General features: G+C 47.1%; 2 protein-coding genes across 4 annotated transcripts; one reads left to right on the top strand and one right to left on the bottom strand.

Moving 5' to 3' along the window:
• Positions 1 to 2,712: 2,712 nt before the first annotated feature.
• On the top strand, positions 2,713 to 5,586 carry LOC125520076 (G patch domain-containing protein 11). Of its 2 annotated transcripts, none has more exons than XM_048684875.1 (4): positions 2,713 to 3,482; positions 4,240 to 4,305; positions 4,700 to 4,804; positions 5,121 to 5,586. In XM_048684875.1, exons 1-3 carry the CDS (start codon positions 2,832 to 2,834, stop codon positions 4,757 to 4,759), a joined length of 777 nt encoding a protein of 258 aa, XP_048540832.1. In that variant the 5' UTR covers positions 2,713 to 2,831; the 3' UTR covers positions 4,760 to 4,804; positions 5,121 to 5,586. The 2 variants fall into 2 exon arrangements, with proteins under 2 accessions (XP_048540832.1, XP_048540831.1); XM_048684874.1 differs by having other exon boundaries at positions 2,714 to 3,482; positions 4,919 to 5,500.
• Positions 5,587 to 6,020: 434 nt separating this feature from the next.
• Positions 6,021 to 10,912, bottom strand: LOC125520075 (squamosa promoter-binding-like protein 17). Of its 2 annotated transcripts, none has more exons than XM_048684873.1 (3): positions 10,132 to 10,912; positions 7,053 to 7,186; positions 6,021 to 6,955 (listed from the first exon to the last, which is right to left on the bottom strand). In XM_048684873.1, exons 1-3 carry the CDS (start codon positions 10,503 to 10,505, stop codon positions 6,306 to 6,308), a joined length of 1,158 nt encoding a protein of 385 aa, XP_048540830.1. In that variant the 5' UTR covers positions 10,506 to 10,912; the 3' UTR covers positions 6,021 to 6,305. The 2 variants fall into 2 exon arrangements, with proteins under 2 accessions (XP_048540830.1, XP_048540829.1); XM_048684872.1 differs by having other exon boundaries at positions 6,021 to 6,958; positions 10,132 to 10,906.
• Positions 10,913 to 11,490: the final 578 nt, after the last annotated feature.

Consider the following 11,490-nt stretch of genomic DNA (forward strand, 5'->3'; position numbering starts at 1 on the left):
CGGTTGTGCTTTAGCGAGAGTCACGGCGGTGCCTTTCGGAAACGAAAAAAACGTGTTTTTTGTTTTTTTTCGCGAGAGTCATGGTTTTGCTTCCGCGAGAGGCATAGTTGTGCTTTCGCGAGAGTCACGGCCGTGCCTCTCGGAAAGGGAAAAAATATGTGTTTTCTGTTTTTTTTCCTTTCGTGGGAGTCACGGTTTTGCTTTCGCAAGAGGCACGGTTGTGCTTCCGCGAGAGTCATGGCCGTGCCTCTCGGAAACGGCAAAAAACGCATTTTCTGTTTTTTTTTCTTCCACGAGAGTCACGGTTTTGCTTCCACAAGAGGCACGGTTGTGATTTCGCGAGAGGCACGGGCGTGCCTCTTTCGGAAAGGGAAAGAAACCGTACTCCCGGTTCAATTTTTTTCGCCCAGTTTTTTTCGTCCGGTTTTTTCGTGAAAAAAAAGTTCGTCAAAACCTATCAACATGGGATCTAGTTTTGAAGATCTCGACGCGAGGAATCCAATGGTGAAAACGGTTCGAAATTTGAACGCACGGTTTAAGAGATGAAACGTTTTGAATAAACGAATCTACGAAAAAAGGGAAAACTCTCAGGTTGCGACAAGTAGGGCGCTGCATGTGCACCACTTGTCGCGACCTGGAAAAGTGGAGTGTTCTTTACAACTAGTACTCCTTAATTAGTGATTTCGGTGAGACTAGACCCGCGTGCCGCCACGGCACGACCCATTTTTCTCTAACTTTTTTATATATAGGCCCCAATAAAAGCCCAAATGGCCTGAAAAGAACCTATAAACCCGAAAAGCACGCAACCCATTAGGTGTAAACATGAGATACTTTTGAAATTAGTTGCACAGGCAATCCCTTTGTATGCTATGTCAGTTTTTAAACTTCAAAAAGGGATCTGCAAATCTATTACTGATGAGATTGCGGGATTTTGGTGGGGTGATAAGGAGGAGAAAAAGAAAATGCATTGGTTTGCATGGTGGAAGATGTGTGTTCCAAAGAAAAAAGGTGGTATGGGCTTTAGGGACCTTTACAGTTTTAACCTTGCTATGTTAGCAAAACAGTGTTGGCGACTGCTCCAGAATCCAGACTCTTTGTGTGCACGTGTTCTTAGTGCAAAATATTATCCCGACGGAAACATCCTGAATGCGGGACCGAAGAAGGGTTCTTCTTACACTTGGCAGAGCATTGTCTCAGGTATCCAAACCTTTAAACGGGGTTGCATTTGGCGTGTGGGCACGGGATCAAAAATCAACATTTGGCAAGATCCCTGGATACCATCAAGTGAAACTCGAAAAGTAGTAACACCAAGGGGTGATACACTACTGGGAAAAGTTGAAGAATTAATTGATCCACACACTGGACAGAGGGATGTTGACCTTATTCAATCAGTTTTTTCGCCTGTGGATGTTCATCGAATCCTCCAAATACCTCTTCGAGTGGAAGTGTTAGAGGATTTTCTTGCATGGAGTGGTACTCGATCAGGGACGTTCTCTGTTCGGTCGGCCTATCACGTGGAATTTGAACATCAGTTCGGTCATCAATGGAATCGGGCGGAGGGTCAAGACAGTTCCCAACTGAACACTATATGGAAACATATTTGGAGTCTTCATATCCCAGGTAAAGTGAAGCTTTTCGTTTGGAAAGTGCTTAGGGAAGTACTGCCTTGTTTCGGAGTTCTTGCGGGACGTCATATCCCAACAAGTGGAGAGTGCCCAATCTGTCATGTTGGGTTTGAAGACATCCAACATTGTTTATTCACTTGCCCTCGTGCTACTGAAATTTGGTCTGAACTTGGTCTGGTAGATGTTATCACAAAGGCGATTGCTGAAGACCGGTCTGGATCAGTCACCATGGAGATCATTGGTAGGGCTCAAGTTGCTGTAGGAGAGTTGTCGTTGCCCGAATTAGTTGCAGTTGCAGCCTGGTACATCTGGTGGCAGCGACGGCAATTCGTGAAGGGAGAAAATATCCTGGCCCCTAACCGCACTGCTACTGCTATTAAGGTTATCTGCACTAACTTTGTTAGAGCGACAACTCCTAAACAACCAGTTCGAAACATGATCATATGTGGAAAAAACCAGTTAGAGGGGCAGTTAAAATAAATGTTGATGCCTCCTTTTGTGCTGAAAATTTATCTGGAGCTACAGGTGCTGTTGCTCGCGATGACAGAGGTGATTTTATTGCAGCAGCTAATTGGTTCATACCACATGTTAGTAATGTTGATGCAGCTGAAATAATTGCAGTTTGAAATGGAATGATTCTCGCAGAAAGGATTGGGTGTAATTCACTGATTATTGAATCTGATAGTACGGTTGCAGTGGAAGCCTTTAATCAACAAGAAACATACTTTGGTCCTGAGGCGGCTATCATCAGGGAGTGTAATCAAATGGAGTTGGAATTTGCAAAGACTTCCTTTGTGCATTGTTTTCGTGAAGCGAATGAGGTAGCAGATAGCTTAGCTAGAAATTCTCTTACCATTATATCTTCGGGATTTTGGGATAGTTCTATCCCGGACTTTATTTCTCCTCTTTTTGTAAATGACTTGTCTATTATGTGAGGAATAAAGTCTATTCGCTGTCAAAAAAAAAACATGCCGCGGCCGGTGGTTTATTCCATGCCAGCCCACTTTGCCAGGTTTTCACCGACGGAAAGACAACATCCATCCATTCCATGTACGAAGCCCAACCAGAAGTGTAAACCGACTTGACCCCACCCGATCTCAAAAAACAAAACCCGATCTCGAAAAACAAAAGACTTACCCCAGGCCGGAAACAAGTCGCCACGCCGTTCCCCGGCCGACCTCGCTTCGCCCCGACCACCGCAGGGCCATGGAGCCGAACGCCACCGTTGAGGCCGACGCCGAGGACGACTACATGGGGGACCTGTCCCACTTCCTCCCGCCAAGCCCGCCCTCTCCCTCCAGGAGCCTCGGGGTCCGGAAGCAACCCCCCAAGCCGGCTCCGCCGGCGCGAGGGCACGCGAAGCGCGCCAAGGGGCTACCGTGGAAGGAGCGCCGGCGGCAGGAGCGCGAGAGGAGCCAGAGAGAGGAGGACGCCCGCACCTTGGCCGGGATGGCGGAGGCCATCCCGGAGAGCAACGTTGGGTTCAAGATGTTGAAGCAGATGGGATACGACCCGGCAGCCCGCGGCGCCGGCGCCGAGCCGGTTGGAATCGAGATCCGCCGCTCTCGGGCCGGACTCGGGGCGGAGCCAGATGCTTCTGTGGCGCCGCTGCCGCAGCCATCGGAACCCAAGACGCGGGAGGAGGAAGAAAGGGAGAGGAAGCGGGAGGAGGAGATGGTGGTGGAGCTGAGGTCGAGGAAGAGCACGCAATGGAAGGGACGGAGGTTGGTGTGGGACTACCGCAAGGCTGAGGCGGCGCTCGCGCAGCTGGAGAACAGGGAGGTGGAGCCACCAGCCCCCGATGGGGAGGAGAAGGAGAAGGGAGAAGATGAAGAGGAAGAGGTGATCACTGAAGAGGTAGCCGTTTCTCACTGCTCTGATACTCTTACTTCTGCACCGTTCTTTGTTCTGTAATTCTGTTGGTCAAATTTAGGATTGCAAGCTCAGTATCAGGTTCGGACTTACATGTTCAAAGATGTGCTAATTACTGCCAATTTTTCGTACAAAAATGGAATTAAGTGAAGTAGATGAGAAAAACATTCCAATGGTTAGGATTGTGTATGAGATTGTGATTTGGATAGAACACCGTAATTGTTGTCCGTAATTGTTGTAGGTTTAATGGATTTGTCATATACCAGATATAATTCAGTAATATATGCTGGATTCATGATTCAGAATCTAGCCGCATCCTACTGCATTTACCACAACACACTGATCATGAGTTCATGACAATTGATAATTGTGACAACGTGCTTATTTGTCCAATATTTGGTTGTTCATACATGTTTCCACAATTATCCCTTGAACTCATGATCATTGTGTTGTTACAAATGCACTAGCAAGTGGCTCGGCTCTGAAAGTAAAAAAAAAAGGGAGCCCGGTGAACGTAGCTCCCGCTTGCACACGGTCCGGGGAAGGGTCCGACCACTTTGGGTCTATAGTACGCAGCCTTTCCCTACATTTCTGCAAGAGGCTCTGAAAGTAAATCCTACTTATTTTTTTATTTATCATTATTTCGTTGCCATTTGTTCTTTTCTGCATTTCCTTTTGCCCAAGGTATCATTTTGTAAGTGTTGCTGAAGGAACTGGATTGACATGTCGTTTATGTCTGCAGGGTTTACAAACCATATTGGATAAGCTGCGTGTTCAACACCACTATTGCCTTTACTGTGGATGCAAGGTCAGTTTTATTCTGGACACAAGCCAACTATCTGCAGAAGGCAGAGCATTCATACCTGATTCCCCATCTTGTAATAACATTGCTTCTTTGGAAGATCACAGTAGAGAATCCGTGTTTTATTATATACTCCCTCATTAACTTGAGATAAGACGTTTATTGACACTGTCATAGTGTCAAAAAACATCTTATATTAACTTAGAGAGGGAGTAGATCTCTAGTGTTGCCAGTGCATTTCTCCACCCTTTTACTGCATTACAACCAGATAGATACTGCAATTCTCATATTTTACTCTATCTATTTTCATTTTCCGAATTATAAATGCATTTAGACATTGTGTGTTTGTTGTGGCATCTTCCATGCTTTTAAAATATGGTTGTCTTGGCTGTTTTCTCAGTTTGAATCAGCAGGAGCACTGGCAAATGAATGCCCTGGGCCTAATGAAGATGATCACTGATCCACTCTGTCAATGGTGACAAGGGCACTGTCCTTCCCACTGCAGGTGATGATTCTATGAGCAATTCAATCTGTATTCAGTAATGATTGGCATTACCGCATTGGATTCTTCACATACTGGATTACAAACTTGCCGTTTTGTTTTGCCTCTATCATGCAGATTATGGTAAATGTGACATTTGGGATATTCTTGATTAGTTGACTGTGTACGGTTAACCTTAGTCCTTAACACAATCACTGGTTCATAGCCAACTGGAGAAACTGAGCTCCAGCATGTTAGTGGAAACAATATATTCTTAACTACTATTATGTGTATTAGTTCTGTATGAAATGTCTCAACATGTGAAATCTTTTTGGGTCAGTTTGAAATTACAGAGATGGAATGGGAAGCTTCAAGGAGTTCGCATATTGTGTGAACTGCTTCATTTAGAGCTCAAGTTATGTCTCTGACATGTCCAGAACTCCGAATGAAGTTACCGCGGCCAAAAGACAGTAGTGTGTTAAGCTGTGAAGAAACGAGTTGAATTCAGCTAGCGGTAATGTAAGAAGAATTGCACTAGACGTTTCCCATTCCTGCTTTCTAATCGAGGGACTATTCATCACTCATCAACTGAACTGTTGAAGTTAGAGTCGTGGGAAGGCTGACACTGTTCATCTCTTTGTTCCAGCCAATGCCGGAATCTGTGTACAGTGCAATTACATTTGTGTCGATCTTTCATGTGGACAAGCGATCCATTTATGATCACTGTTTGTTGATCACGGGCCAACATGTGGCACAAGATTTGTCAGTGTGAGCTCAATTATTATGTCATCATGATGGCTGCATCATCCCACCCTTGCCCTACCTCTGGCAATTATTTGTTCTCCTTTCTAAAGTGGGCTCCCTAATTTTGTTCAGACCTAAAGTCAGTCTTTGGAAACATCAAAGGTTTCAGCTTTACCATCAAACAAAATCAACAAAATCACAAGATCTGGATCAGCATCCCAGCAAATGGTGACTGGAAAAAAGAGGAGATGCTTGGAACACATTCTCCTTGGCAGTCTCTGTCACATGAAAGCAGGTGCTGATGTTTTGGAGAGAATATACCAGAGTTGTCACCAGTCACCACTAATGTGTTCTTTTGGAGTAAAGAAGCTACCGCATTGCTTGATCTCACTTTCTCACCTCGGCCAGCCCATCAACAAGACACCACCGGTGCTGAGAGCATGCTGCAAAGCCACGCTGTGTGCTTGTGGTCTCTTAACTTTGCATGCATAAACAAGAACAGATTCCTGGCAATGCAGGATTAACAAGGGAATAATACGCCGAGTCAAAGTCCTCGGCAAGCATACCGATACTTGAAATTCATGGAGGTTTACATCACATGGGCGCAAATAGTTTGGAGTTTTCATGGACATTATGCATAAGGAAGAAATCAGTCGCCTGCCACTTCGGAGCCCTTCCTTCCCATACCGGTGACCAGAAGGGAAAAATGAACGGCAGGCAGGGGCTTCTTCAGTTCCATGCTTCCCTGCGCAGACTTAGGGTAACGTAGTTGGAATGGCCCCTACAGGGACCAGTTGGACGAGCTGCCGGGGTGGTCGAACGCGCCGCCACTGCTGCCGTGATCGCCGCCGCGTGGCCCAGGCGCCGGCCTGTTCCCCTGCAGGGCGAGCTCGAGCTCGCCTGAGAAGTGGCCGTGCTGGCTAGAGCCTGCTGGGTGGTGCACCTCGTGGAGCTGGACGTCATGTGGCAGCTGCTGATGCGGCGCGTTCCGGCCGCCTTCATGGCCCCGGGAGCCACCCCAGGGGCTCGCCGGCGGCGGCATGTAGTTACTCGCCATGATGGAGGGTGACACTCCCACAGGGTGGCCATCGAAGCCCGCGGACCGGTGGTCGTGGCTGGCACCGTGGGGGGTGTTGTCCCATGGCTGAGTTGACAGAAGAGAGAGAGCACAGCTGGAGTCGGCGGCGACCCCTGCGAGACACCCACCTGGAGGGAGCTCTGGGCCGGGGAAGCCGCCGTGGCTGCTGTATGCATGGTGGTGGCCGTATCCCGTGCCTGCACCTGTGTGAGGACGCAGGTCTAGGTTGCCTTGCCACTGGATTTCACCAGGCATCCGGTAGCCTGGTCGAGCCCCCGGCCAGGCATCCCGCACGCTGCTCGGAACTCTTGGGTACGAGAAATCCAGCAGGTAGCTTCTGAACCTGCCGGGTTCTTCTGCACCAAGAACCACAAGAGCAAATCAGCAAATGCAACTGGACCAATAGTGATCGGTGAGAGCAAGTTTGGCAAATCAGCAGCTGCTGCTCACCAAAGGATGCAGCGAGTCGCCCGTAGCGTGTTGCGAGAGGGCCGGGGGGTGCCTTCCTCCGGCGTTCGTTGTGGCCTGCGAGGCGTCTGCGGCAGCTGCGTTTTCCTTGATCGAATTCAGGCAACTGGTGGAACCTGAGAAATTCGAGCAGAGAATTAGTGGTACAACCCTCATTCAGGCAACTGGTGGAACCCTCCTCAACTGAATTTACCTGAGAGGTATGATGAGTGAATGACCGAATAAAAGTTATGGGATCCAAATCTCACAGGGTCTCATTGTATATGATCAAACAAAACAAAAATCAAGTTGATGCAATACACGATGGGTACTACTAACGGTATTAAAAATTTCAGTAGAGTTTGGAATACAAATTTATTAACAAAGATATAGCAAAGCTGCTCAAGTACTACATGCTCCCTATATATATTAGCATATCTTGGGAACAAACAAGCATAATGGAAAACAACAGGTCTGGTCAAAAGGGCGTGGTAATGCCAAGAATGTCTCTCTTCTTAATATAGCAGTACTGAGCATCCCATTAAGCAACATTATCTTAACGGCCTTCATAATCACACCCCGTACGTGGAAAAACAAGCCCCGGAAAAGAAACGGAGAAAGGAACCGTACATGTGTAAAGAAGATTGTAATCATTCATACAGATGTGAGATGTCTGGCTTAACACAATCAATAATGCACCTCACCAAGGTGCAAGGGGCAAAGGGATTGTCCATCAAGTGTGGAGGGAGATATCATTTTAGCTTAAGCTTTTCTGATTATGCCTCTCGTCAGAGACACGCTGGACATTAGCACAACTCAGACATTCATAAGTTTCGTAAAAGAACTAGAGCCAGAGAACATAAGTCATTTCGCTTATAAACTACTCCCTCCGTTCCTAAATACTCCATCCTTTCCGAATTACTCGTCGCAGAAATGGATGTATCTAGATGTATTTTAGTTCTAGATACATCAATTTCAGCGACGAGTAATTTGGAACGGAGGGAGTATTTGTCTTTTTAGAGACTTCAAATGGACTACCACATACGGATGTATATAGACATATTTTAGAGTGTAGATTCACTCATTTTGCTCCGTATGTAGTCATTTGTTGAAATCTCTAGAAAGAAAAATATTAGGAATGGAGGGAGTATAGAACTTATTATGAAAACAAGTAGGGCTGAATGTTGTTGATGTAGTTCACTGTAAGCGTGACTGTAACGTTGCTGCACATGTTTTAGCAGCGCATGGTGTTGGCATGGGGAATGGCTGCATAGAGATATGGCTAGGCCATTTTCCTGCATTTGTATCTGACATTGTAATTGGCGAGATGCCAGGTACAATATTGTAATGCATTACTTGTGTTTTCCTTTCAAAAAAAAACATGGCAATGGGTTGTTAGTGAATGAAAAATTACGGAATGATTGGTAACTGCCCTTTCAACTGGCAAACTGAAATCTAACGTACTGTACATATTTTTTGAATGTGTCTATCTAAACTGAACATTTCTCATCAATATGGGGAAATGTACTTTGGTTCCTGGGTGTATATCAACTCATATGAGAAAAAAATTAATATGTAAATAAAAGTCAAAAAAGTTTTGAAGCTTTTTTAGAGTAAACTTGACTTTCTTTTGCACCAGTATGTAAATTTTCATGAATAAAAAACCAGCGTTGACTTCAGGGCATTTTTTTGGCTATTATAGATCACTATTCACACTATTTTGGCTGGAAAATTTGTTTTTTTTTTTCAAAAGAAGTCAATGGGGTTTTTCTTTTTATGATTTTTTTACAAGTACAGTGGAAGATTAAGTTTATTTCAAACATATTTTCAGTATCTATATTCAACCAGTTCTTTTCCCCTCCTTCCCGTTGTTCACACCATGAGCGCACCAACATCCCGAGCATACACAGTACTGTGCAATAAGAGGGGGGCAAAAAAATAAATCCAAAATAGTTAATCAATGTGTATGCTTTGTTTTTTCAGTTAAAGTGATGGTAATTAATAACACAATTAAACAATTTGAGCCACAAGCCATTCGCCCATTTACAAAGAAATTTTCAACAAAGGAAATACAAAGAAGTTGAATAGCACATATAAACATCTGTAACCCCTAAAAAAACATATAAACATCTTAATGCAGTCTTTGGGTTTTCTAACCTAGGTAAAACCGGAAATAGTTTACAGAAAGTTACATGTCGCGTAGAAAGTCAGCTATCTAAAGAGAGAAGTGTCATGGTGCTCGCATTTATTTCAGGATTTCCGACAATGCGCAGTCTCTAGAAGATGCTCATAGGGATTGGGTCTGCGGGTGTATTCATAAGATGGGTGTATGCGCGTATATATGAGCGTGGTCTGTACCGTGTTAAAAAAACTAAAGAGAGAAGCTTGCCCCTCACAAAAAGAAAAGGAGCTTGAGTTGAACCGAATATGGACTAACCTACCAACCTATGACGAAGCAGAATGCTACAATGTAAGATCGTTATTTCTCACTGTTCCTGATTTGATTTGACCATTTTTAGAACTAATTATACGAAATGGATAGTTTTTGGACTACCACGAATCGGCTACTAGTAAACAACCAAGTACTAGTATAGTAGATAAGCTAGCTAGAGGAATCTTATGCAAAGCAACCGGAAGGCAGGGATGTCACATCACTGAAAACATATCAATCAGTCTACCAACTTAAGAACTATCATCAGCACACTCAAATATAGAATACAAAGTATAGTAAGCTGCTACAAGCAATGGCCGTAATAATAAGTAAAAAAAGTCGCTAACACCCAACCCAATGAAAGAAGCTTGTGAAACTAATTAGACGCAAAGCAATTGACAGAAGCGGAAGGCCCCACCAAGCTAAGTTTGTCACAATGATACTACTACTGGAGTACTACTATACCTATTAATACTTGGGCTACAGTTGACCTAATGTGGACAGAAGGAAACCTTGAACAAGAAGCCAATAAAAAATGGCTAGGAATAAAACATGTATTACTACTAGAGAATACGTCAAGAAATTGGCGGGGAGAAGACAGAAGAGAAACGCGGCGAGAGAGGAGGCGGAGGTGGGAGGAGAAATGGTGACCTGCTGCACTGCTGGCAGAAGCGCTGCTCGAGGCCGGCGACGACGACGCGGGGCTCCTTGGTGTGCATGGAGCACACCTTGTGGCGGCAGTGGTATTGCTTGGCGCCGCTCAGATCCACGCCGCACCCCTCCACCTGGCACCGCGGCGGCGCGGAGCCGGACGCTCCCCCGGCGGCCACGGCCTTCCCCTTCCTCCCGCCGCCCGCGGGCGGCTTGGACGAGGACGCATTGACGCCGCCACTGCCACCGCCGGGGCCCGTGCTGTCCTCGAAGTAGATCTTCTTGCCGAACTTGAGCCCGTGGCGCTGCTGGTCGTCCCCGCCCCCTCCGCCGCTCCCGTCGCCGCCGCCGCAGCCGCCGCTGCCAATCTCCATTGCGGCGCCTGTCGTCGGCCCTAGCTAGCTCGTGGTGCGCTGGCGATGCTGGTCGTGGAAGTGGAGGTGGAACACTGCTCTTGCCTGCTTGCTGGCCCCCCTCTCCTCTCCTCTCTCGAGGGAGAGAGGGGAAAGAGGGAGAGTGGCGACGACGGGGGGAAACACACGCACACACACGAGTGACCAGGCTTCGCCCTTCAAATTAAAACCCCCGTCTCTCTCTCTCTCTCTCCCTCCCTCCTGACCCGTTGGTGCGACAGCCTAGTGTGGGTCTCTCCCTCTCTCTCTCTCAACTTGTCATGGTAGCTATAGTCACCACTCACCAGCACCTTTTGCTTTGCTCCCTCTAGGGCCTCCGCCTCAGGTCCTCGTCAGTCGACGAGTGATGCTCGGGATGCGCCTCTTGCCATGCTGGGTAAAACGGCTGCGCGCGGTGCGTGGGGGCGCGGGCGGGAGGGGTTGGGTTTTGTATGCCCGTGCATGCCGGGGAGAAGTACGTATGGTGAAAAGGCTGTGCCCCCCTGCCTATTCATGCCATCTTTGGCATTGGCTGCGTCGCCTGCCTCCACTTATCAAATCACGCAGGGCCGAGAGGAGGTGAGAGAGCAGCGCCCTGCATCTCTGCGTCTGCGTCTGCGGCTGCCACCGCCAACGCAGCGCAGCGCAGCAGTGCCATGAATGAACAGCACGGCCGTGATGGCAGCGCCAGGCCGCCGCAGCTAGCGTCTCCCCACAGTAGATGTTTCCCATGGGGGGCCAGCTCCCTCCCCTCCCCTCTCTCCCATCCTTTAACACCGGGTCTGTAGCTGCTGCCTCCTAGTAGACCTGTGAGTGGCAGAATTGGTAGGTATTAATGTCGCTGTTCATCAGTGGTGCTCCATTTTGGGAGTAGAAAGTTACCCACTCGCCAGCGTGACTAGTTACCTCAGGGTTAAAATCGGGAAACAGGGCTACGGGCTACTACTACTACTTGAGCGAGCGAGCG

This window comes from Triticum urartu, chromosome 7 (genome assembly GCF_003073215.2).
Source record: "Triticum urartu cultivar G1812 chromosome 7, Tu2.1, whole genome shotgun sequence".
NCBI classification, from domain to species: Eukaryota; Viridiplantae; Streptophyta; class Magnoliopsida; order Poales; family Poaceae; genus Triticum; species Triticum urartu.